This window comes from Leuresthes tenuis, unplaced genomic scaffold, assembly GCF_036924035.1.
Source record: "Leuresthes tenuis unplaced genomic scaffold, fLeuTen1.0.hap1 SCAF_16, whole genome shotgun sequence".
NCBI lineage: Eukaryota > Metazoa > Chordata > Actinopteri > Atheriniformes > Atherinopsidae > Leuresthes > Leuresthes tenuis.
Genome location: NW_027325370.1, coordinates 8064525 through 8090937, shown reverse-complemented (window position 1 = coordinate 8090937; position 26413 = coordinate 8064525). Strand labels below are relative to the sequence as shown.

General features: G+C 39.5%; 3 protein-coding genes across 4 annotated transcripts; 2 read left to right on the top strand and 1 right to left on the bottom strand.

The window, feature by feature from the left end:
• Window positions 1–939: 939 nt before the first annotated feature.
• LOC140272424 (ceramide kinase) lies at window positions 940–7560 on the bottom strand. The gene is made up of 13 exons (XM_072367873.1): window positions 7280–7560; window positions 5006–5101; window positions 4742–4879; window positions 4514–4642; window positions 4291–4354; window positions 4035–4180; window positions 3882–3956; window positions 3637–3789; window positions 3267–3372; window positions 2334–2437; window positions 1713–1909; window positions 1309–1625; window positions 940–1119 (listed from the first exon to the last, which is right to left on the bottom strand). The coding sequence occupies exons 1-13, from the start codon at window positions 7401–7403 to the stop codon at window positions 1005–1007; spliced, it is 1764 nt and encodes a 587-aa protein (XP_072223974.1). The 5' UTR covers window positions 7404–7560; the 3' UTR covers window positions 940–1004.
• Window positions 7561–8667: 1107 nt separating this feature from the next.
• Window positions 8668–13261, top strand: naa10 (N-alpha-acetyltransferase 10, NatA catalytic subuni). Its single transcript, XM_072367427.1, has 8 exons — window positions 8668–8855; window positions 9011–9109; window positions 9200–9258; window positions 9340–9385; window positions 9466–9581; window positions 10437–10481; window positions 12813–12897; window positions 12995–13261. Exons 1-8 carry the CDS (start codon window positions 8835–8837, stop codon window positions 13160–13162), a joined length of 639 nt encoding a protein of 212 aa, XP_072223528.1. The 5' UTR covers window positions 8668–8834; the 3' UTR covers window positions 13163–13261.
• A 1569-nt stretch (window positions 13262–14830) lies between these two features.
• arhgap4a (Rho GTPase activating protein 4a) lies at window positions 14831–25785 on the top strand. 2 transcript variants are annotated; one of them, XM_072367452.1, is made up of 22 exons: window positions 14831–14904; window positions 16436–16548; window positions 16763–16934; window positions 17041–17203; window positions 17363–17425; window positions 17519–17647; window positions 17732–17860; window positions 17967–18188; window positions 18266–18367; window positions 19230–19409; window positions 19543–19627; window positions 19821–19848; window positions 19991–20090; window positions 20222–20282; window positions 20565–20642; window positions 20741–20869; window positions 20966–21071; window positions 22937–23164; window positions 23261–23316; window positions 23405–23636; window positions 24575–24623; window positions 25185–25785. In XM_072367452.1, exons 2-22 carry the CDS (start codon window positions 16482–16484, stop codon window positions 25323–25325), a joined length of 2520 nt encoding a protein of 839 aa, XP_072223553.1. In that variant the 5' UTR covers window positions 14831–14904; window positions 16436–16481; the 3' UTR covers window positions 25326–25785. The 2 variants fall into 2 exon arrangements, with proteins under 2 accessions (XP_072223553.1, XP_072223554.1); XM_072367453.1 differs by having other exon boundaries at window positions 14834–14904; window positions 16459–16548.
• The last annotated feature ends 628 nt before the right edge of the window (window positions 25786–26413 follow it).

Here is a 26413-nt window from a genome sequence, read left to right as displayed (position 1 = left end):
GTCAGCAGGCACGTGTTTTCAGTCATCATTAAACTTTAAGAATACAAAACATGATTGACAGAAAGCCAGGGCAACTAGTATGTATACCAGGAGGACTTGTTGGACGGGTTTGTTAAAGAGGGTGCATCTCTTAATAACAGTCATAAAGGAGAGCCATTAAAATGTCCTGCTCCAGCTGAGAACAACTTCCAGGTCAGTGTTTTAAGCTTAATCAAAACTGTGAAAAACTGTTAACACTATGTTAATCTCTAACCGTGCATAAGGGAATTTTAAGATTATATTTTTGTTACTTTGAATTCTGGGAATGTTTATCAGCTGCTTGCAACATAGTGATGTTGTGTCCTGTTGCTTTGTCTCTACCAGGTGCGTCCCTTAACTGGAATCTCACACCCATACTGACCAATAACAGATCATTCTGTGATTGTGCCTGAACTTGGGAAAAACTGCAAGGATGAACATGTGTTCAAACAATTTTACCTCCAGGACTCTTGTACTTTCCATCTTGTACTATGTCAATAGAAATATTACAATCCATTTGAAAGGGAAACTGTGCTGTTACTAAAAACACTGAAGGCCAAGTTAAGTTTGGATGTTGATGTTATTAATGCTTTAAGAGAGAAAAAAGGAAGCTGTTCTAAACAGAGCAGAAAGTTCCCCTTGACTAATAATTACAGTAATAAAACACAAAAAAAAAGTCAGGAGAGCCGTTTCATTGTATAAATAACCTTTTCTTTTTTCGTAGTTCAACTTCTGTTCATTTTCCATGACTTTATTCTCTAGAAGCTCAAGTTGAAAAAAAACATTACAGAGCAAAACCAGCACACACATTGTAACAGCTTATATAAGATTTGTGCAGAAAAAGTCGTATTCAACACACACACACATTTAGGAATAAATACTTATTTCCTATGATTACAGTGAAAAAAACCTGAAATACCTTTGGCAATGACAGACTGCAAAAATGTCAGTTATTTTCTCATTTCTCCATCATCCAAAAGATTAAACTATTTCTGAAGAATGCTCGTCCTTTTAAACTCGTTCCCCTCCTGGCTAGAGTTATGTATGACAGCTCCATCCTCGATCCCTCTGGCATACAGGCGAACCAACTGACCATGAATCCTGGTAAAAAGGTGAACAAAGTAAAAACAATGCTGGTGACAAAAACAAAATACTGTCATATACGCACTGTTTTTGTTTATTTCTCACCAGCCCATATGAATAATGGGGGGATGAAGAATCACCATTTTACTTGACATGCATGAAAATAATTTAATGTGAGACAAGGGGTATGCGGTTGAGCTTTCTTACTTGCAGACGATATCAGTGACAGGTAAAATCTCTCCATCACAGTTCCACACTGACACATCGGGAGCTTTTTTGCAGCACAGACCACATATGAAGGGGGATGCCGTTTTTTCCTCCTTTGCTATCACTTGCTCCACAGATCTCTCTGCTAGGTGCTGCAGGGATCCATTTCTGCATCCTCTCTCCTCATATCCTGTCTCTTCTTCATTATTCCCACCACTTGGCCATCCAGATTCTTCGTGTCCTTCCTCCTGTCTGTGCCCAGCCAGAGAGAAACGGACTGCCTTCACACGATGGACCTCCACAAACGGCAGGTCAAACTAGGAAAAGAAAACAAGAATATTGGTCCAAGAACTTTATGTTGGAACTTTTTAATAGAGCTTTGTTTTCACATGAACATGCCATACCTGGTCCTGTGTGCTAGTGTGTCTGTAGAGAAACTTTAGGAAACCCAGAGGGTGAGTGTCCCATACTAGTATGAGGTCCCCTGTTCCATCCGCCAGGTGGGCAGAGGGAGAGAGGCCCAGAGGACTTTTGGCACATGAGCTGGACATACACGTGAGAGACACACACTTGAATGTGCCTTTCACACTCACCCACTCACCTGAAGAAATAAAGACTGCGTAAGATGACTGCAAATTAATACAAAAAAACAAAACAAATCAAAAGCCTGCAGATCATGTTCTTCATTTAATTTTTAAAAATACTATACTTCTATGTTGCACTGTATTATTATATTAGTATGAAACTTTCCAAAATAGTCATCTTCATATTAAAGATAAGCTAATATTTATTGCAATGACATATTTCTGCAACAAAATCCCTCTTTGACATTTTTTAATTTATTTATACTGCTTGTGAGTATTTATGTTGTTGCTTCTTCTGCCATATTCACATATAGAAATACTGATGAAAGTCTACAACCTAAAAGGTACAATAAATTTGATAAATAATCCACAAATAAATAATTCAAAAAAGATGCTTTGAAGTATACATGATTTGGGCTTAACAGGCTAAAACAGTTTTACCTTCAGAGCCAGTACTGAAATGGCCATAGCAAGAGCTGTGCAGGGAGCCTGAATCAGAGGAGTTGGGGAAAAGTCTTTCTGTGCTTCTGGAACACACACCGCATCTAAAACACACACACACATACATACAAAAACAGCACAAAGTTTCACTTGATGTCTGTGTAATAACAAGCTCCTAGACACTCATTAATAGAAGTGTTGTAAACTATGTGCTGACAGCCAGAGGCAGACGCCTCACACAAAGACTATGGCAGACACTCTTAACAGGAGGCTGAAGCTCACCTTTCATGTAGATCAAGTTCCTCCTGTCAGAGTTCTTACCCTACATAAGATACACCCAACCCTGAGTCCCTGCTGTGGGTGGAAGCAGTTACGATGTCTCAAACTGAATTTGAACCATTTCATTGATTCCAGAAATATAATTAAACTAGCCACATCAACACTATCGCTCCTTCTAATTAAAAGGGTTAGGGTTACAAAAAATCACCTCCCTTATCAGACAACTTAGATTAGGACACACAAAAGCTGAGAGTGGAATGGTTATCAAAAATACAACAGCCGTTCATTAGTTCATATCTTGTTGTTTGCTTATTCCAATAATTCTACCTTTTCTTGATCATCATTCCTGTGGTAATACTTTTTAAGTGAAATTTGTCTCAACCTTCATATGTGTAATAGAGGAAATGACATGTGAAATAGCTTCATGAAAAGAGAAGTAGTCTGTTCAACAGATGACACGCCCACTCTACTTGAGAGTTTTATGATGTTAAAACACTATTAAGCTTGTGTGCACACTAATCCTTTCTTTCTTACCTACCTACCTACCTTGTTTCTTTCTCTCATACTTTTGTGCTCATTATTAATTGCGCTTCTCAGCTTAATTAATTGCATGTATATACTGATGTAGTTATTTGTCAGAAGTAGGTGTTTTACCCTGAGAGGCAGCGTGTTTTATCTCTAGGGCTGGAGAACAGTGGGTCTGCTGGTAGATACTGAACTGTGCCTGCGTAGCTTCTGTTGCTCAGGAACACCATTGTGCCTAAACAAAGGAGAGCAGTTATGTTAGCTGAAAATACACAGCACCAAACACTCTCATAATTTATAAAAGAGGACACACAATGGTCTTATTATATCAAATATTCAAAGAAGGAACACATGGGTCAAAGTACTTCCTTTGTGATCATATCACAGATATCAGTGACACTTAAAAAGAGAGACTTTAATTATAGAAAAACTTAGAGTATCTGATGCATTTGAACATGCAGTCATTTCTCTTCTAAATATATGAAACATTAGTCTACACCTGAATAGTCATATCTGAGAGGTCCCATCCAGCGATGTTTTTCACTCTCAGCCAGTACATCTCCATAGAAGCCATAGCCCAACAGAGACACTGAGTAGCGCACCAGAGCAGAGGCATGATGGACTGAACACACATCCAGAGGCTGAGAATCTCCTGCAAGGTGTTTTGAGAAATCAGATTAATTATATAAGTAGAGCAAAAAGTCAACAAAACAGTGATAGCACAAAAGAAAACTCCCTCCTCACCAATGATAATGTGCAAAGCTGAAGTAACAGGGTCGATCACTCCCACTGTGGCATAGCACACACAGTCTGTAGAACCTGCAATAGAAACAGTGCATCAAAAAGTGTGTGTCCCAACTCTATGCCATAGGTTTATGAATATCTAGCAACAGTAACCTGCAGGGATGATGCCAATATGAAGTGGACACGGCTGCAAAGTGACATCCGGATCATTCTCACAAAGGCCTGCCTCTTGTTGTGTCCGCCCGATAACACCATGAAGTATTTCACTGAACATGCCGTCCCCACCCACACAGACCACACTGTTAAAAACAAACAAGGGTTTCTGTTGTGTGAAAGCACCTCCCGGTAGCTTAGCTGTTATAATGCTCTCTTACCGCAGTATTTACCCCACAGAGCTGCCAGAGCTTACCCGTCAAAGCCTGTCAGATCTTTCTTCAGGAGGTGGTCTCTGGCCTGATTTGCCCGCTCAGTCACTAAACAATAGATTTTATGATTATATGCATACTGAAACTGGTTTTAGAATGAAGCAGGTCAGTTTAAAGCTAACTGTTTAAGATTTTTGCCACTTTATCAGTAACAAATTAACCTCTTCTCAAAACAGACATATGATATATTGCTCAGTGGAGATGTACCTATTACATGTGAGCTGATACCGGCCAGCTCAAACAGAGGGGCAACCAGAGAATGGTAGATCTGTCTTCCTTTCTTCTTTCCTCCAAATGGGTTAATGAACACCAACAGTCTATGAGGACGCAAAGGACCTGAAAGATACATTTAGAATATTACCGGATAACTGGAAACATCTAATCAGCAGCTGATAGTATAGCTTACTCTTTTAGTGTGCAATTATCAATGCCTACTGTGAGTTTTGAGAGCAATCCTTAGATGTTTAATCCACTGGTCTCTGAGAACCCGACTGGGGCAGCTGAACTGGGTTCGGCCCAGTCTCCATAGCAACCCATAGGAGCCCCTGCTACTGCTACGCTTCACATAGAAAACTGTAGACAGGTGACAAATAAATACAAACATGATAAAATTCTAAGATATGCAATACTTCAGGTTATGTCATCTTTAACCAGTATGCTCTGAGAGAGGTGGCTGCTGAGTCTCCCTTGTAGGCACACCTGTGAAATCTTTGTCCGTATCCTCCACAGACTTCTGGGGCAGGATCTCCACCCGACCCTCCTCCACTCCGAACACCTCAGCCACAGGCACTGAAACTTCAGTACGCACACAGTGAAAATCTCAGCAAAAACTACTTTACATACAATTAATAACAAATAATATGATATTTAAACCCCCAGAAAGATGGCAAAATCTAATGAAGAGCTATAATGCTAGTAATTTTAAGTGGCACGTAGAGATGTTGAATCTCTTTAAACAATTGGCGATACGTTTCATCAATAACAGGACTACTACAACATTTTTGTCACTTTCTGGTTAAATTTGGGAAAAAACATTATCTCGACAGGGTTAGAAAATATTATGGTTAGGGCTAAAATGCATTCTATTTACAACACATCTGTCATAGATGCCATATTGCTGGTTGCCTTTGTTACATGTAATCACAACATGTTACAACATGATAGAAATTCAAAGTACTCGGGCAGGTTAAAATATGACGTTTGAAGTCGCTCTCAAGAACACTACTGTTTGCATTTTCACCGAATCCAATTACAGGTCATCACTGCCTGCATGTACAAACGTCACATAGGTACATTTTTGGGAGGACACATTTTGTCCACTTATTTGTCATGAAAACAAAGTTCAAACGTGAAAGAACTGGCTTGTTTGTATTACCACTTTTCTCAAAGGCACAAACCATTTCTGAAATAATAAACAACTGAACTAAAAGAAAATCCCATTCGAAATAAAACAGACTGGGGAAGACTTTTTATCTTTAACTTGCCACAGGTTCCACATTTTTTATTCATTAGGAAAACATTCTTAAGTAAATCTCAAAGCCAACAGTCTGGAACTTGTTGCGCTTAAAGCCCCCAAACACCAAGAATTCGACCAGCTGCCCCAACTACAATACCAAGATACGGGTTTTCAGAGAAAACCAAAAAAGTTTTTGATTTCTCTTGACATCACCATGACAACTTCAACTGCTGCCTCGAACTCGCAGAAGATGGACATTATATAATTAACGGCTTCTATAATTTCTGTTCTGTTTACACACACTTTGACACACGTTACTGCTCATATTGGTCATAAATTTAATCCAATAAAGTATATGAATATGATTCAAAGAAAAAACACAAAGAAAAAGCATATCAAGTAAAGCACAACTACATCTAGTGCAGATGCCAGCATTGCAGCAAATGGATACAGCTCCTCTTCCCCTCCTCCTTTAGGAAAACCACCCATCATTTAATGTCAACCTCACAGCAGAGTCTACTTTTTGTGGACTTCTTCTACAAGTCTGTTACGGAGAGTACTATCTGCTTTGCAGCCATCTGTTGGGGTGGCAGCACCAGTGCATGGATACAGATCTGTGGAACTATTATGCAAAGAAGCTCATCATTATGTCAATGCGCCACATCCCCTACATTACATAGTGTTTAGTCAGAGGCCCCACTGCAACAAAGAACAAAACAAAAGAATTCAGATCTGTCATTCCTGCCCGAATTTAAAATAATAATAATAATAATTTGATGAATAATAACAGTTTTAATTATTTATGCTGTAAGTAAATAAATAAATAAGCAGATGAATAAAAAAATAATAAATTTTTTATTTAGTTAAATACTGTTGCAGTATCACCCTGACCTGACAGGGTGATACTTGGTTATCTTTGTTTATTCATTGGATGCATGTTAATCTGTTTCACCTTCATATCAAAAGCCCTTTCCTCTTTCCTAGTAGTGGGTTCAAAGTAAAATAAATTAGCTGAGACATCAGGCTGGGATCTTTTGCCAGATAGCGTGTTGGCATCGTTTCTCAGCTTGTGTTTTCAGTAAACTGTCCTGTTGGTGCTGTTCAACTCGTTCTTCGAGTTTCCTGCACGCAGGTGCTTTAAATACGGCGCCTTCTCTCTGCAAGGATCTAATTCATATGTGCTATTAAAAGATTGCTATTTGTTTATTGATATAGTTTGTAGTGTTTCCCAGGTTACAGTTAAAGACTATCTAGCTACATTAAAGGACGCTTGTCACCGGTACTGTTTATGATACACAGTGCAGAAAACAGCCTTGAATCAGTTGAAATCATTTTCATGTTTTTTCATCACCCTAATATATATACATACATAATTTATAAGATTTAACTGAACGCAAAAATTACGTGTTTATGCTATTGTGTCTATTTCTATGCTGCTCTCATTGACACCAAACACCTCGCAGTTTCTATACATTGTTAGATCACATGATGTTGACCAAGCGTGAATATACGATTACCTGTTTTCTTATCACGATTCTTCTTATCTACTTCGGTCCACTTAAAATGCCAGCCTGTAAGGACAGCCAGGTATCTCTTATTGCCGACCCACAAACTTGACTCCAACCTCAGGTCAGTCTCCATCTGGACAAACGCTGTCACTCACGTTGGTCTTCCCGTGTCCCAAAACACTTCCCAGATCCCGTTTTACACCCATAACTTTTACATCTCTCAAAATCAACAGCAAGCTGCCAATCTGATCTCTTCATCAATCAACAAGCCACCAGAATCTCTTTGTTTTCCGACATGTCAAAGTTTTTATCTCCGTCTGAATGGCCCTGGCTCTTTTTTTTTCTCCGTCACTCTCAGGTAAAGTGTTGACGACACCGAACGGCGCTCAGGGGTGTTAGGCAAGACTAAAAATATCCGTAACCTCTCCCTCCCCGTAGCACACCTGTTCGTTTTGCATGGCGCACTGCCGATTGGATAGATATTTACCTGAGGGATTGTGGCCAATTGCATTGAGTGTTTGAGGAGTTTGGCTATAGTTTCTTTGTAGGCCATGGCAAAGAAAATATATGATACACGCTAAAGGCTACGTGATACAATGATTAAAATTATAGACCAATGATAATCAAGCTGATGAAACCATTGTAACGGTAGTATTTTTCCTGCCTTGATAAAAAAAAAATAGCATAAAAACTATTCTTGAACATTATTTTCAACCGCGCGAGTGTGTGTAATTGTAGTTGTTGAGTTAGTTTTATTTAATGTATAATTCAAATGTCAAAAGCCTGATTTTTCTGTGTAAACTATGTCGCTGTTTGTTTGACCACAACCTTGTGAAGGAAAACTGGCCCGATGTGAAGACAGTCTAAACTGATACTCACTGACAAGCAACTGATCCCAGTAACTGATCAAGCCCTCTTAAATAAATCAGTGGTGTCTTGAGATTATCTGTTTGATGATGAAGAAGAAGAAAAAGACTCAGTCCTAATCTATGGAGCTCCCCTCACCCACTGTTACCGTCACTTTTGTTTCTTCTCTTTGACATATTTGTTACTTTTCCGGCTTATAATAGCTTTTAAACTACCCATTTAGCTTGACGTTTGGAGTAAAACCTGTTTGATGGTTTTATACCTTAAAATAATTGTGGGATTTATGAAAAAACTCAAATATGACATTCAAATATAGACTACAACTGGCATAAAAATGTGGGGAAATAAGATATGCGATGTCTATACTAAGGTAGTAGAGAACAAAGAAACAAAAGACGCAGCACTCAACAGTTATACCTATGCACTCGTGTGGGCGGAGGACTCACACCACTTTGTTGACGCACAAGAATTTACCAAAATAAAATCGATGTATGAAAAAGTTACCTTTATTGTGAAGTGTACCGGAAATGTTTTTGTGACATGCGCATTCCCTCCTCCTTCCTATGCTAGCAAGACCACTCAGTTAGCTAGCGTGATAAGATATTTCAGTCCTATTGTGTGATTATTATGATTAGTTTGATAGGAGCAGTATAATTCAGCTTTGTTTCCCAGACTCAATAAGAAGCCGACTAGCAACATGAACATACGAAACGCGCGGGTAAGTGTGCTGGAATCCTCTCGTCAACCACGCTGTTTAGCTACGAGTATAGCTAAGCTAACGCTGAGCACTGCACCGTGCATTTTAGCTGACCAGGTAACACTGGTTTAGCATCATGCCATACGTCTTTTTGACGCCCTTTTTTTCTTTTTCAGCCGGAAGACCTTATGAACATGCAGCATTGTAACCTGCTGTGTCTTCCAGAAAACTATCAGATGAAATACTACTTCTACCACGGGCTGTCCTGGCCTCAGGTGATTGACAGTGTTCCCCTTTTCTCCTGACTGCTAATGGCTCTGCTCCTGGGTTGTAAATGCTTACAGTGTCCGTCTCCATTGTTTCAGCTCTCATATATTGCTGAGGACGAAAATGGAAAAATTGTGGGTTATGTGCTGGCAAAGATGTGAGTACCTGTGACTACATGTACGACTTCTATCAGTTGATCATCATCATTTACTAAATAACCGTTTCGTGTTCTTTTTAGGGAGGAGGACCCAGATGATGTACCTCATGGACATATCACATCACTGGTATGTTTAAACAAGACGCACCATTTTATATATGCATGTCTCTTGAGAAATCTGCCTCTAACCCTCTGTGTGGAATCCAGGCGGTGAAGCGATCCCACAGACGTCTGGGTCTGGCTCAGAAACTCATGGACCAGGCCAGCCGAGCCATGATAGAGAACTTCAATGCTAAATATGTCTCACTTCACGTTCGGAAAAGGTACTTTGCCTTGTTATTTTCCTGCTGTGATGTTTGTTTTGTGTAGATAAAACATTGCATGGCTCCCTATTTCCTAGACGTGCTCATTCCACTGTCCCTCCCTCCCCCAAATTTAAGGGCCTGGGTGTCATCCTTGACAGTACTCTATGCTTTGAAGCTCACATCAACAACCTCACTCAATCAGCATATTTTCACCTGCGTAACATCCACCGTCTCCGCCCGTCTCTTACTCCCCACAGTACCGCCATCTTAGTCAATGCCCTCGTCACCTATCGTCTCGACTTCTACAATTATCTCCTTTCTGGTCTACCTCTCAAGCTTCTTCATAAACTCCAACTGGTCCAGAATTCAGCAGTACCTCCTCCATAAATCCCATCACTCCTGTTCTTCAAGAGCTGCACTGACTACCCATCAAACACAGCATAGATTACAAGATTCTTCTTCTCACCTTCAAGGCTCTTCATAACCTCGCACCTCTGTACCTCTCTGATCTCCTTCACATCTACACTCCCTCCAGGACTCTCTGATCTTCCTTTTCCATGCTCCTCACTACACCTTCTTTCCACTTATCCTCAGTGGGGATGCACAGCTCAAAACCCATTTCTTTCACCAAGCCTTCTCTGTTTTACCATACCATCCTCACTTCTGCTGTTTGCTTGATTTTATGCAGATCTTGTTCTTGTTTTTTATGTTTTACTTGTTCTTTATTTGTGCACTGTGTTTGTATGGTGACTTTGAGTGTTGTGAAAGGCACCCATAAATAAAATGTATTATTAGGATTATTATTCTCTGACTGCATGTTGACAGCACTCCTGTTTTTAAGACTCTTACATGTATTTCTTCTCCCCACTGCAGCAACCGGGCAGCTCTGCACCTGTACTCAAACACACTAAAGTTCCAGTAAGTTTTTCTTTCCTCTCGGACTTCTCTGATTTTGCTTGTTTAAAAATGTGATGCAAGTATATTATTGGTGACCTTAGTATTGACTTTCAGAAGTTTCAGAGTAGACTTGGACAACTAAATCAAGAGGTTCACAACTATTTTTAGGTTGTGGATGATATTTAGGTATGTGCCTGTCTTTAGTATCCGATTACTGATAAGATTTGAATTGTGCTGTCACTGTTGTGTCAAAAAGAGCATTATGGTGAACTTGGCTTAGGATTTTTCGCTAACAGTGATGAGAGCAAACTGTTCTATTCTAAATTGTTTGTGTTTATGCTCATACAGATAACCTACTTTGTTTGATCCTTTGTGCACACTGATGACGGCCTGTTAGCCAGCTGAAGCTCAGTGACAAAGTTTTACCATTAACTTCATACTAAAGCCTATGTGGCGAGTGGGGGGGCAACTTTAAAAATGGGCCTTATTGTGTTATGCATTTATAAGAAAATAAGAAATGAAAGCAGCAGCTGTGACAAAATTGGTGTCGGGGGAACAACCTCAGATAAAATGATACTCACTGACAGTGCTTGATGCCGTTTAGAGTTGGTGAACACTCAGCTGTCTGTACCAAGGCCAAAGCAAAAGTGAAACTTACTACAGTTGCTCTCCTCTGACTTTCTACTGTGCAGAGTCGTCTGTTACATTCACACGATTCAGCTGACAGGACCGAGGTTTTTAAAAAATTTTTTAACACTTTTCTAGCTGTCTTCTGAAACCTCCACTTTACTTTTTGTCACTTTATGTTGTGCTGTCTGCTGTGGGGATGCTGCTGTATAGATCAATACGCCTATATCTACACCTCTATAACTGTCCTATGCAGTTGCATTAGTTGTGATATATATGGTATTTATGCCTGTGACTTGGGTAGTAGTCATTTCAATGTCTGTGGCTTCTGCCCGAGCGGTCGTCCGCCGGCTGCATGCAGGCTCAATTTGGCATGACGCATAGCCACATTCGGACAGAGACGTTCTAAGAACGCAGTTCTAAGAACTGTCCACCTCGAATTTAGTTACAAGAACCGCCCTTCCCCAGGGGAACTGTTTCATTTTGCATTCGCACATGAGTCGGGGACCTTTTTCGGGACTGATGTGACTCAACCGTCTGCGACAGTGACGTGTTACTGTAGCGCCACACTCAACAACAAAACCCGCGAAAAGTAAGGAGAGAAGAAAACAAAACAACACCACCAAGAAGCTAACATGTAGAGCGAGGAGGCCTCCGTGTTTATGGTCTGCATGACGGTGATATTAATCATGGACGATCACATTAGGTGTCTAAGATCGAGGCTGGAAGAGCACACGGCGAGAGTCAGGAGACGAAGAATCGAGCAGCAGGCGATACTTCTTCGTTTCATGAAGGAAAGAAGGAGAGCAGAGCGCCGCAGACAAAGGAGACGACGTTCATGTTTAACTTATTAAACATGCGCTGTTGTGTCCGTGTCGTATGAGTAAATATTTCAGACAAGGGGCGTAGCTACCAGCCACCAAACACCTACGTCATATGTGTTCCTATGGAACCCAGAAAAGACCCTGTCTCGGAGAAGGAGCTAAAATGGTTCTAGGAACTGAGGGCCGTGGTCCCTAGTTCCTGTATGTCCGAATGAGCAAAAAAACGGCCCTATTCCTGAAAAGGTTATAGGAACTGCAAAAGGTTCCTACAGTGACTAAAGTCAACAAAAAAGTGGGCTATGCTCGCTTCACGATCGTCTGTTTAAAAACTCCCATATCTTGTTTAAATTCTGAATGCTGAGTCTGAGCCCACTCATTTATTCCTGAGACTAAGTCAAGTAGATGTGTGTTTACGAAGCCCCCTGAGAAGATCACCCTCAGAAGTATGTTTAGGCCAGAATGGTGTTGGGACTTTGTGTGAAAGGGGATGGGGTTCTAGGTTTACGTGCTTTTGTGTTAAAAAGGAAAAAAAGGCCACAGTGTTTCCCTAACTACATGATGCAGCATCTCTTGCCATCTTCTGTGTCTGCGATGGTCTGCTTTAGATTCAGTTTCTTCGCGGAACTCCTCCTAGAAGGCTCAGTCTGCTTCGATTGAGGTAGTTGTTCATTCTTTGTGTGCCAAACTAGCCATTTGGCAGATATCACGCTGTGATTTAGATGAATAATTGAGAGAAAGTCTGAATTTCAAATGAGGTATTTTGTGCAGGTCCAAAAAGGTTTATTTTGGGTTTTCAGCTTTTGCAGAAAGTTAAAAGTTAGAAAAAGCTAAATTTCACATTGAAGTTGAAGATTTAAGTGTGACGTGTCATTAACTGAAGTGTTGTCTTATTTCTTCACAGGATTAGTGAAGTAGAGCCAAAATATTACGCAGATGGGGAGGATGCCTACGCTATGAAGAGGGATCTGGCCCACATGGCTGATGAGGTGGTTTTGATTCATATTTGAATGGTTCTCTTTTTAGTGGTTCTCAGTAGAGCAGATCCATATTCTTTTTTTTGTCTCTCTGTACTTTTACCTACAGTTGAGGAAACCTGGCGTACGTGTGTCGGGTCAAGAGGCACCTTCGGGTTCTGGCGACCATGAGAGAGAAAGCGAGAGGGACAGCGGAGGAGAGAGCAAGGAGCTTAGTGAAGTCAGCGAGGCAACAGAGAGCACAGACGTTAAAGATTCTTCTTCTGATTCACAATGACACTGCAGTTCCAGACCTTTTTTAAAGCATCCTCACCTTCTTTTTTTAACTCTGTTCTGTTTTTGACTGGCTATCTGTGCATAAAGGGCGCTACAACAATTTTCATCTCCGTATTTTCTTAAACCTTTTTTTTTTTTTTCTGCTGTGATGAACATTGAGGCTTGGATATGAACCGATGTGCTATCGAAATTAAACAAAAACAAATAACTGGTCGAAATGTTTTTGTTTGCTTGACCCCGTCATAACCAGAACTCTGATATTTACAGAGTTGAAAGACAACCTGTTACTTTTCAGTTTGGGCTCTGTTATAAAGCAAAGTTATTACAAATAATATCTTTGGTATACCTTTTGTATTTGGTATGTCTCCATTTACTGAACAACAGAAATGGCTTTTATAAACTAAAATACATTAACATTATATTAGATAAGACAGTTGACACAGTTATTGTCACCTGTTTGATTAAATTAGAACCTCTAACAGTTTTACTGCTTAAAGCTGATTGTGTATTTTAAAAAAAAAGACAAAGAACATGTCAATGAATGTCAGAAATCCCAAAGGCTACTAACAGTTTCAACATCACAAAAAACATACTGTCAGAGAGACTGTTTTATGGACAAAGGAAACCAAAGTAAAGCGTTTAATTACTATCAATGCTTAATAATGATAAAACTCAAGTGTATTCAGAAATGAACACCCAATTTTAATTATACAGTACTGACTAATTTTGTATTTATTTATATGAAAATACTCTGAATATTAGATTCAGCAGTGCACGAGCCACTTAAACCGTCCTTTGGGAGTAAAAGTATCCCTAAAAGAAAAAGTATGCCATCATAGTGTATGCAGATTTATTATGAGGGAAATGAATACTCAACCCAAATTTGAATTAATTAGGCCATTTACTATCTGCAATGAATTCCCATAACAGTCTCTGTCCTGTCCTGAAATACAAATGATCAAACCACAAATAAGTACTCAAAATTAGTCCTTCATAAAAGTGGCCAAAATATGTCAGTTAAGTGGAATTTAAGTGTGATTGCAACAGCTTTGAAATTGAGGAAGGAAGGAGCGGTGTAAGAGTGCTACATGGTAGATAAGAGCAAATTAAGCACATAGACTCTTCAGGTTGTTTTAAACAAATAGATCATTTTAACACCTTCATGGAACATAATACTTTCAAGCTTGGTGTGAGAGAAAACAAAACTGCTGATTTCACTGCGACTTATTTCACTGGCATGAGTGATTTTCTGACACTGACGTCTCTCTTATGTCAAGAATACGCAAAACATTTTGTTTTTCTCTTTTTCTTTTCTTTCCTCAACTCAATTCTAAAGCAGCTGATTTCACTCTGACTTCCAAATAACCAGCGAGGAGGCACTAATCAGTGGAAACAGCTGGTGTATGATTGGGCTGAAAACCTGATGTGGTGTTCAAGAGGAGGCATGAAACAGAAAGAGAGGAAGGACTGTACTCTTTTTTCGCTTGTCACACTTGCACAATCACACACTGATGCCTCAAACTGCATGATAAGTGAGATGAGGGGTGAGAAAGAGAGAGCAACTGAACAGCGAGTGTGTATGTGAGAGAAAGAGTCGGAGAGATGAGTTCCACTCCACCCACATCCATCCATGTCCAATGTGAGGGGGAGGCGAAACACTTTAGAGCTTACTGTTCTAGTAACCGGCATTATTTAGTGGCTTCAATTTGGGGGAAGAGGCTAGTCCACGCAGCTACTCATAAGGTAATCTTTTTTTTTTTCTTCTGGATATATGAAACTTTTTTTGTCATCTTTGTCTGGGCAAAGCAGGATGAGCAGTTTATATCTCATACATGTTTGTTTTTTTTGTTTTTGTTTTTTTTAAAAAATCATGTGAAGTACACGCTGTTATGCTTTTAACAACCTCTCTACTTGACTATTTCACTTGTTTTTATTGCCTGTTCCTCAATCATTTACAACTGTCTATCTCTCTGTTGGCTCTTGTAAAACAAGTAGGATAACAAGCATAAGCTATAGCTTTAAAAGGATTAAATGTAGCATGAATGAAATAATGCAGCAGTTTGTGATGACAAGAGGTGGTGATTCAGTGCTGATCACATAGAGAAAGGATGAGAAAAATAAAATGAGGCTTTTTCCTCTGAACAGCGAGTTTTGGCTGTGCTGAAATGCACCAGTCATTTTAGCAGGTCAGCTGGCAAATGTCTCAACTGAAAAAGCAAAGAGTGCACATTTCAGTTGAAGAGAATGCTGATGACTGATGTTTGGCTTGTGTGTGTGTGTGTGGGGGGGGGGGGGGGAGAGAAAGGGAAGTAAAGGGGTAAAGAGAAAATGTTGGTGATTAATGTTACAAAAGGTCATAATCCATCACTCTCTCGCTTCCTCTTTCTGATGTTCATCAAACAATGCTCTGATACAGAAAATCTTGCAGAGCTCATTCTCTAAGTTGTTTTGCAAAATATGTGAAATCATAATTGATTTTAAATAACTCACTCCTCTGTCTTGTTTCTGTTTCATTCTTGTGAAAGCAGAAAAAATAAAAAACAGCAGCCAATAAAACCAAAGGTCCCAGATGCTTGTTCACAGATATCTATTATTTTTTTCATTATATCAAACAGTAAATCTCAGTCTAACATCCCCTATAAGTTCAGCCAAAACTGGAGTACAATTTTCTTGCACATATTCAGTCATTTATATAGCAGCATACCTACTCTAGCAGTCAAAAGCTGCTGGTTTTGTTGCTTTGTTAGAAATGCAATATATGCTTTGAGTGCATCAATAAACTTGAGCGTCATAGGCAAACCCACCTGTTGTCTTCTGAGCAAACATCCCCACAGAGTTATATGCCTTCTGGTTCAGCCTATTTTTAGGGTAGCCAAGATGTTGTGAGAGCTATTTTTGCACCTAATGCAATCCTGCAGTGAGGGGTGCAGCAGGCAACACATGCCAACTGCTTTTCTAGTTGTCTGCTGCTCAGGACGGCACAGCGGAAGGGTGACCAGTTTGAGGAGATGTGTTATAGTAAGATGAGCATGCCCTTTTTCATTCTTTCTGTGCAGGAGGAAGTTGGTGTGGTTGGTGGAGGTTGAAGTACAAAAGTTTGTGAAGAGGTGTGCAAGGTGTTGCAAAGGGGTCACAGTCCTTGACTTACTTGTGTTAGCAGACTTTGCCCAGCAAAGCAACTAGAGCTGTTTGTATGCACATGAATCACACAAATCTTCTATAGGATAGGCAGTTGATATGTTCTGTTTCTGTTTTTTTTTCTGTGGTGATGCAGAAGTATTAATTTACTTCGCACAGAATTTCACCCTGTTGGCGCAACAATGACTTCTCATGTCAAGCTCAGGAAGGAGAGAGTGGGTATGGTGGACTATGACACCCAAATTAAAGGTAAAGTAACTTATTTGTACCACTGAGCTACTTATTTTATCATACCCTGTTCAGTTCAGACACATCAACACGTGTGTTTGTGAAAGACCTTGTAAAAACCGTTTCTCGCCCCCGCAGCAAGGCTCTCAGAATGAGTCACACTCTATTCACTGGTTTTGTTTTGTTTTTTTGCCTTGCCTTGTTAATCTTTCGCCCCGTCCTCTTAATCTTTCAGAGGTGCGTTCCCAGCTTGTAGACCAACTAAAGGTGTTGGACTTGCAACTTGAGCAGAAGACCCAACAGCTGCAAGACTTGACAGATTACCTGCGTCGACGGGGTGAGATTGAAAGCGAGTACGCCCGGTCACTGGAAAAACTTGCTGAAAGGTTTACTTCGAAGATAAAAAGGTAATGGTAGTACTGCAAATTATGTATGAAATTAGCTATCTCAAATCACCACTCACTAGAGGGTGCAAACTGACAAACCTTTTTATTTGTATCTTCCTGTTCTCAGGAAGGAGCCCAGCACTCACTCTGTGTCCCAAGTCTGGGTGGCATTGCTGTCCCAGACCCGTCAGGAAAGTAGGGACCACAATGGACTTAGTGAGAGTTGCACTAACTTTCTTATCCAGCCACTCACACACTGTCTGGATTATACACAACGCCTTGCTAAGAAGGTACTATTAAAACCCTCCTGCAGCAAACCTAATGCTTATATATTTGGGACAAGTCTGTATCTCCTCAATGCAACTGACTTGACATTGGCTCTGTTAAGGCTCACTGTGTTCCCTGTGTGTTGTGCCATCTGTGATATTTTGTCTCTACACTGTTTCCAGAGTAAAGACATCTGTACTCAGCTACAAGATGGACTTCTCAAGGTTACCACAGAGCTACAGACTGTAAGTGAAAAACCAACCTCCCAAAACATCTTTCACTTCCTAAACATGAAAAAAAGAGCATTTCTGTGTGTGTGTGTGTGTGTGTGCGCGCAGGCATGGCGTACGTACTACCAGTACCACTCAGACTATGTGGGTGCAGAGGGGAAGCTGAGGGAGGCAGAAAAACAGGAGGAAAAACAGAAGCAGAGTGCTGCTAAGAAACTGGAGAGGTTGATAGAAAAAGTAAATATAAATAAGTTGTCTAATTGTGTATAAGCACATACATTATATGGCTCTGAGTTCTTGCTTACAACATTTATGTTATAGAGACACGCTAAAGTCGAAGAGATATACCTGAAGTGCAGCAAGGCCCGAAACGAATACCTCCTAAACCTAGCTGCAGCCAACTCCTCCATGAATAAGTACTACCTTCAAGACATTTCTACTCTCATAGACGTAAGTGTATCAGTTTCCACCCTTGTTTTTCTCCCTTTTACTTTCAACAAAAATTGATGAATTTCACATAAATGTGTGACATTTGAAATTCTATTTTCTCTCTCAGTGTGCAGACATTGGGTACCACCTCTCTTTGGGGCGGGTGATGCAGGCCTACCTGTCCAGACGGTGGCAGGCCCAGCAGAACTTGAACGCGGGTCTGCAGCAGCTCCAGAAGGCCGTATCTGGACTGGATCAGAGTCAAGACAGAGACACTCTTCTGCAGGACCACTACAACACCTTCTCCATGCCTCTTCGGTTCCCCTATCAGCCTCATGAAGGGGACCGGGTGTGTATTTTGAGTGTTTAATCTACTGTTCTAAATAATATAAGTAGCACAGCTTCAGAGGTCTTTGTGTCCCTCAGGTCACTGAGGTCAGTGCGGAGTGTGAGATGAGGTGTGAGCTGGAGACCCGTTTCAGACAGATACAAACCCGACTGAAAGTAGTCAGCCAGGAAACAGAAGAGGTAAACCGCATTGCACAATCCTCAGCACCATGTTACCATATGTCCTCGTAGAGTTTGTGAATTAATGTTAAAGATAAATAATTTTCTTGTATTACATATTATGGCAGAACCTTTTGTTGCCTTCTGTCTGAAATCCTTTCTTTTGTGAAACGAGGCCTTGAGTATGTTTAGTCAAATGTTCCTCTTATCATCCTATGCTCTTTCTTTCCCATGACCTCACTAGAAAATGTGATGGAGAGAAATTGTAAAGACGGTCCAGAGTTTGCTATGCTAAAGGAGAAAATGAAGGAGCTACCATTGGAGCTCCTTTCGTTAGTATTTAGACTAAGACTCTAACGGCTCCTATTAGGTTTGCTACTTATATTTCTGGGTCATTTCACTGGCTTAGGAATGTTCAGAAAAGACCAAAAAAACCCAACATCGACTATTTGAATGGATCTCCAGTCTGTACTGACTGGTCAGCTGATTGATCCAAAATGTGAGTGCAAGGCAGCTTCTCATTGTTTGAGATGTGCCAAACTACCCACTGGGCCGGTATTATGCAAACATTTTTCACAATGATTTGATTATGTAGTGGAAGAAAAGCCTGAGCTGCAAGTTTTACAATGTTAAGAAGCAGCGTTTCTATTGAAAAGAATTGCAGACCTTTCACAAACACTAAATGCTGTGGCACACAAATGACAAGAAAAAACCCAGAAGCATAAAATTACCACTGTAAATATCAAACTATCTAGAAATATAGGCATATACTTTTTTAGTGTTTTTTTATGACGTGACAGTTTCTACTTATTTTCAAGTCAGTACATACATCTGAGTCATCAGTACTCCTGAGCGTTGCATCCTTTTATCTCCTATCATACAGGGTAGTAAAAGCATGTCGGTTGCCCAGTGTTCACTGCTTGAGGGCATTGGTGACGATGATCTGGAACTCGGCAGTGCTTGCGGTCTGTCTCAGGAGGGCAGCACAGAGAATCTGACAGTCAAGCCCAGTGTAGCTCGCCGCAGGGCTAACCTCCAAGAAGTCGAAAACGTCTATTTCACTGTGAGTCAGTTTTTAGAGTGATGGATCACAATGAATAACCTCCTCCGGCAATTCTATGATACATGTTGTCATCTTCACTCATTGTAGTGACAGCGCGATAATGACTTTATCTCACATTTGATTTGTTTTACAGAGAGTTAAAGAATACCTTGTCGGTAGCTCATTGATATCTAAACTCCAAGCCAAACATGACCTGCTCAAAGTGGCAGTAGAGAAAGGTAACACTAATCACACAAATTCACTGCTGTCACAAAGAGTCACTTAAAAACAGTTTATCTGCTTTGGTGTATTATTTTTCACTACCTTGTTTTTTGTTATTTTTTTACAACCTGCTAAATAATTGGATGTCTTTCTCATGTCTGACAGGTTGTTTCTCCGTCATGTTTATTAAATATCTTCATTTCTTTCTAGCTGAAGCAGCAAATGGGCATCAGCCTAGGTATGACCTTCATTGTTTTAAAGCACTATTGAAGAGTTAAAAAAGCATATTTATCATAGCGCTGTAATGCTGTGTGCTATCAAAAAGTACACCTCACTTAAAATGGGTTTACAATGTCTCTGTGTTCTGGTACATTATGCAGACACACTGGGAGGTCTTCACGTATTCGAAAGAATCAGTCAAGCACCAATTTGATGCACAACCACAAACTTTTCAGTGGCGACATGTTGTCGTTCATACAGGTAGCATCCATCCTGATCAAACCAGTTTGGCGTTCAGCACTTCATCGTTGTTGTATATTCAAGACATTTTTGCCACTTTTGTAGTATTGGCTAGAAAAATTATTTTCTTTTTTTTTTTTTTTTGTATCAAGGCATCAGGACAGGAAATTCCAGTTGTTGTGGAAAGCTGCATACGGTTTATCAACCTCAATGGTGAGTATGTAAGACTGAGGATATAGACCAGCAGGATCATAATCTTTGTTCTGATCCTGAAAATATGGTTTTAACCTCGAGCCCCCTGCGTTCAGAATAAAAACCTGCTATCGCTTACAGTAGATATATTTGAGATAACTAGCACATAGCCCAATTATTCATAATAAGAACTTAAGCCATAATGGCATAAAATGTTAGAGTGCAACTAAATTAAATATTTTTGATTGTAAAAGTTCTCAACTTAAGGCATGAAGAATTGGAAAAAAATTGTCTGCCCACCAGGTCTCCACCATGAAGGGATTTTTAGAGTGCCAGGATCTCAGATGGAGGTCAATAACCTGAGGGATGCATTTGAGCAAGGTAGAGCCGTGTATCTGCTTGGATAACTTTTTCTTATAGTTCTGCTCACAATGGAGCATTAATAATGTGGGGCAGTGTACCATTGGCTTTGCTTGCAGGTGAAGATCCCCTGGCAGAGGGGAGGTATGATTTGGACTCTGTGGCTGGAGTGTTGAAGCTCTACTTTCGAGTTCTGGAGAATCCGCTCTTTCCCATCGACAGCACCAGTCAGCTCCTGGAGCAAGCTCGTAAGTGTGGTTACGTGGATGTGAAGATCGTGGCTGACGATGCATAGCAGCAGCTTATCCTTTTTTCTTTTTTTTTTTTTTTTTGTCTTTTCTCAGAGATAAAGAATGACGCAGAGAGGGCAGCTCAGCTCAAGATGATTGTCTCCTCCTACCCTGAGCCCACCATTGTTGTTATGAGATACCTCTTTGCATTCCTTCATCAGTGAGTACTACAACTAGTGGCAATGATCCATGCCATAGATTATGATGCACTCTCTGGCTTTTGCATCTCTCACCTGTAACTGCCTGGACGTCTTTCTCATCTTTGACATATAGAAGTAGATTTTTTTTTTCCAAAAAGCAGCTGAAATGTATATTCCTCTGATATCAGAACACGTGTCCACTGTCCTTCTGCTCACTTTAGACGTGCTTTTGCCCAGAGAACTCTGCAGGGTTACTGAGCAGAGTTAATCTATGGCCTCCTCCTTTGATTAATGCAGCTTCAGATTATATTTTGGGACACAGCGTTGAGTCCAACACTAATTTCTTTGCTTGTCCATTATACACTGATGTGGATAAAATGAAAATTTTATTTAATATTATTTTTTTTTTTTTTTTGCACTGTGAAACATTATTTCAAAACTTATTGCTAATTCTCGAAGTTTGGCCAAGTCGGTGAGCCATGACCCGTTCTTTCCTGGAAAGATTAAACCTTTTCAAAGATGCTCCTTTTTTTTTTTAGGTGTCGAATCCCGACACCCTCATCTATCACCGTTTAATCTGCTGATTTTAGAATCCTTCCAAACAAAGTATTAGGGCCACATTTAAAAAAAAATATATAAATAAATAAACTTTTGGGGGGAATTAATTACGAGGTTGTTCTACTTAAAACGGAAAAGGCAAAAATTAGCATATGAGGTTAATGTAATGCTATAGGCTACACGTTAAATGGTTCTGCTCACTGATAGAATATTTAAGACTTTATTCTAGTAACTTATTAAAAAAATGTTTTTTTAAATGTGGCCCTAATACTCCATCGTAGCTTGTATATATTTTTTTTATTTTTAAGTGTGTCCTTAGCTTTGTTCAATTTTGTAAATACAATGAAGTTGGTCAGTTAAAACAATGAGAATAATTTTCTTTGTTTTAAAAAAAAAAAAAAAAAAAAGTTTGCACATTTTTGGTGACCTTTTTAAATCTTATCCCAACAATCAAGAGGAAGCTGTAAGACAATGGCAAATCACATTTGGTCAGCTGTATGTACTGTAGTTTAGAAATGACAGTTAACAGTAACGGTGGGCATCAACTTTTGGTTTTGAGGACGAAGCAGAAGTTCCAAGAGAACTGCTTTGTAGGGTTGCTAGAGAAGCCACAGAACAAAAGGACAACCTTAAGATTTTTGCAAGTTACTCAGTGTTGGTGCATCGTTCTACTTTGTGAGGCTCCTTCTGCACAAATAGGATCTGCACAGAAAACCTTTCTTGCATCAAGCACATTGAACAAAGCTATGTCTCGCAGAACACATTCTCCAGTGTTAAGCACAGGGTTTGATCAAATATGCTTTAGCTTTGTGACAAAGCTAATGTCATGGGGAAGATTATGATGGTAAAGGAAAGAATGGATTTAGTTAAAAACCTGCAAAGGGGTCGATCAAAATGGGATAACAAACTTAAAAGTACATCTGGATCTGAAAAGGACCACTTTAAGAGGTGTGAGCAAAAAGTTTGGCCTTCTCTTACCTTAATATCATTTGGGGGGGGGGGGGAGGGGAATAAATAAGACTAAATCATAAAATAGCTGTGAATGCCAGACAACCCAAAAATATCACACATCTAGAATGCTCAAACAGGAAGAACAAACCACAAAAGAGAACTGAAAGACTCTTAACTGTGCAGGAAATTAAAAAAAGAATGTTATTAACAGGAATTTTAACAAGGGGTGTCCACATTTCTCAGTACTACTATAAATCACATGAGCTGGATGCTAAAATGGAGAGGGATAAAATGTATTTCTTATTTTATCGTATGTCTCTGTCTTTTCTTTTTGTCTCTCTCTCTCTCATTGTCCTCAATGCTTCCTGCCATCCAGTGTGTCTCAGTATAGTGACGAGAACATGATGCAGCCTTACAATTTGGCTGTGTGTTTTGGTCCCAGCCTGGTAAGAGGGGCTCAGGATGATGATGTTGTCACCCTGCAGCCTCAGATCAACGCCCTGGTGAAGAGCATCATCCTTCAGCATGAAAGCATCTTTCCCGGTCAGAGTGAAATTCAAGGACCAGTGTATGAGAAGTGCATGACACTTGAACAGGATGACTGGTACGATAAAATATAATTTAAATTGCATACAAAAGAATATGGATAACATCTGGAATAAATTTATAGTGGAATGAGTCTGAGTGTTTTATTTTTCAGTGAGCCCATTTATGAGGAAGGAGAGATGGAAGCAGAGTATCCCTGTAGCAAAGATGGTAAGTTTATTTGCTTACTTTGGCCGACTTCAAAACCATAAATTGATGCCATCTTTGTTGGATAAGCAAGACATGTGCTTTGCCACAGATTTCGATACGGGCTCCTCGGCTGACAATGGCGCAGGTGTATCTACCTCACATACACAGACAAAGGCAGAACGGCCCCGGGCCAACAGCAGTAGCTCCATAGAGCAGAGCAGGATAACAGCTGGACCAGCAGGAGGCGCAATTACCACAGCTGGAAAGTTATCGCTTCAGATTCCGGTTGGGCCACAATGCAAGCCAAGGAGAATTCATTCTCCTTCTAATGTGCGCAGAGAGTAAGTAACAACGCGGACTGATTTGTATTGAGGCTTGAAACTTACTAGACCAAATGTTTTCACATATAGTTTAGCAAGCATATAAATGGCTTGATGAATTAATATGCTAATATATGCACTGAAAGTATTATAAACACATTTAGGTATTAAACTGAATGATACTGAATAATTATCAATCCCAAAATAGTAAAATCTTTTTTATTTTTATTTTCTGTGATTACAATGGTTAACATTTCTAATTAATATTTACCTTAATATCAATAGCCCACTTTAATTACTACTTTTTTTTATCTATACATGTTAATTTCTCTTATTTTATGTAGTATTTTCTGTTATCTGTTTATGTCTATATATTGTTTTACATTTCCATTTATTTGATAATTTTAAATCTATCATTTCCCTCCATGTTTTGTCCCCAAGCTTATTTATGTCTCCCCGTTGACATTTTTGTATTTCTGCTGTCATTATGAAGGAGCAGTTTTTAAAAGTGTCATGGGGTTTAAACCATGCACTTCTCCGTCAGAGGCCACAAATGAGGGCTGCTAGCTTGTATAGCCAATGGGTCAGCTAACCAGTGGGGGAAAAGCTGATGATCCCATGACACAATTTGAAAAACGGCTCCCTTATTTGCATATTGTAAAAATTAATTAATAAAGACAAAGGAAACTGGTAAATGTTTTTTTTTTTTTTCTTAAGCCTAAAGAAATAAACAGGGATATAAATAAGGGTTTTAATACAAAGGTTAGTACATGCAAATGATCACATTTTTTAAACCTAATCCAAACATCAATTTAAAAAAAAAAAAAATGTTGCTCTATTTACCAGCGTGCTAGTTTATTTACAGGACTTTTGTATTTTGGTTTGGTGGTTTCAGTTCTCAGAACATTTTAAGGAAAAAGAGGGCATTGACCGTACTCTGATCTCTTTTCTGCACACAGATTTCAACAACACTCATCCTCTGAGGACTTAGTTGTTCAAGTAGACAAGGTCTGTCGTGTTTACCATTTCTTAAATTATATTTGTTGTAAAAAGGGTCCATTTTAACATGGGTTGGCATAGAATTGAGTCTTTTTTTATATTAAAAAGTATTTTATCATTGTATTAGGTAAATAATGGGTCTCGGTTTGAACATTTTCTGCTAAGGCAAAATTCAAATCACTAATGAAGAGTCCAAGTCTTTTGAACTTTTAACATGCATGCTTTTGGCCAAATTCTCTGCAATACTTAAGAACAGTGTTCCTCATTGATGTACTGTTGTATATTAGAAAAAATATCAACTAGCCAGAGACTTCTCACAACCAGGCACCTCAAAAGGAATTAATCTGTAGCTTAGTGGATCTTAACAGCATCAGTAGATGCTGCTGATGACATTCAAAGTAGATGGACATTTTATAAAGACAGTCTTTATTAGAATTGCTTGGATATAAACTTTAATATATGACTAATACTGTAGCTTTAACAAAGTGTAGTTCAAAGGCGGGGAAGTACGGAGAACTGAGACAGCTTTCTTTTACCACACTCTCTTATCGTTTTTATCTTGTATTCAAGGAGGTCTGTCGCCAAATGGACTCTGTCTTCAGAGAGCTTCTCTTCCGGCAAACGCAGCAAGATCCCTCCTCCACTGTCTCTGCACCTTCTGCCCAAGCTCCCCAAAAAAAGGGGAAGCGAGAGGGACGAAAGGGGAGATGAACTGGGCTTTTTAGAGCTGCAGATCCACTGGACTGAGGACTGGCTTCGGTGCTAAAATGAAAAGAGATGGAGTGAAATGATGCTAATGAAAACTGAGGTATAGTGTGACAGGCTCTGACAGCAGCTTTCAGCACATCTATTTCTAGAAAACTGAAATCACTGACCCATAGACCCTTCTCTGGGGCTCCTGTGAATGGTTTGCATTATTTCCTTGAGTAATTCTCACAGTATAGATGCTTTTAGTCATGTTTTGAACAATGAGTCCCTGCGGTGACTGCAAACGGTGAGATTTAGAAACTGTGAATTACATAAAATGCACAAATGTGTTTTGTGTACAGCTAAATATGGTTATGCAACTTTGTATCTATGTTCAGCTTTTGTATTTACACTGTATTTCCCTTTTGCTTTTTACTTATTACACACAGAAGAGCACAAATTCTTCATGTAATGTCTCTAAACGAGGACATGCAAAACTGTTTTGTTTTTTAAATTGGATACTGTGTCTGTAAGAACATATGTAATTTCACTTGTTTTAAACTTGTTTCACACTTTGGTTTGTATGAACATGTATAATAAATAATCAGTTTATTATCTCTGATTTATATTAAATGGGTACAAGCAAATGTGCACATATACAACACCTTTTAAACTTTGCCAGGTTATACAAAATGCTTTTTAAAAATATTTACCAACCCACACAAGTGGCAGAGGAGCTGCTGTTTAAGGTGTGAACACCTGTTAGCGCGTGAACTTGGGCTTCAGCATCCTTGGACAAGATGTTGATAAATGCCATTACACTATCAACGTTGTGATTATTGGATAACCTGCTCTACCATGAACTGCAGCTAAATTAATCTTTTTTTTTTTTTTTAAACCACTGTGACTCCTTTCTACAGCATTAACTGCAACTAACCCTCTCAGATAACTTTTGATCAGTCTTGCTTATTGGCTTGGAGGAATTTCAGCCATCCCGCCATACAAAACCGCTTAAGCTCTGGATGTTGGTGGGCTACAAGTCCTTCTGCAGCCTTTCTATTGGATTAATCTCTTAACTTTGTTTGCCATTCCAAAACTAATGATTTAAAGTT

Coding starts and splice junctions, on each gene's coding strand:
- LOC140272424 (XM_072367873.1), bottom strand. CDS start 7,403: ATGGAGACTGACCTGAGGTTGGAGTCAAGTTTGTGGGTCGGCAATAAG. Junction 5,102..7,279: donor GAATCGTGATAAGAAAACAG/GTAATCGTATAT, acceptor TGCGTACTGAAG/TTTCAGTGCCTGTGGCTGAG. Junction 3,373..3,636: donor TCTCAGATATGACTATTCAG/GTGTAGACTAAT, acceptor TCCTTTGTTTAG/GCACAATGGTGTTCCTGAGC.
- naa10 (XM_072367427.1), top strand. CDS start 8,835: ATGAACATACGAAACGCGCGG. Junction 9,110..9,199: donor ACGGGCTGTCCTGGCCTCAG/GTGATTGACAGT, acceptor CCATTGTTTCAG/CTCTCATATATTGCTGAGGA. Junction 9,582..10,436: donor TCACTTCACGTTCGGAAAAG/GTACTTTGCCTT, acceptor TCCCCACTGCAG/CAACCGGGCAGCTCTGCACC.
- arhgap4a (XM_072367452.1), top strand. CDS start 16,482: ATGACTTCTCATGTCAAGCTCAGGAAGGAGAGAGTGGGTATGGTGGAC. Junction 17,648..17,731: donor TGGAGAGGTTGATAGAAAAA/GTAAATATAAAT, acceptor TTTATGTTATAG/AGACACGCTAAAGTCGAAGA. Junction 20,870..20,965: donor TCAGCTCCTGGAGCAAGCTC/GTAAGTGTGGTT, acceptor GTCTTTTCTCAG/AGATAAAGAATGACGCAGAG.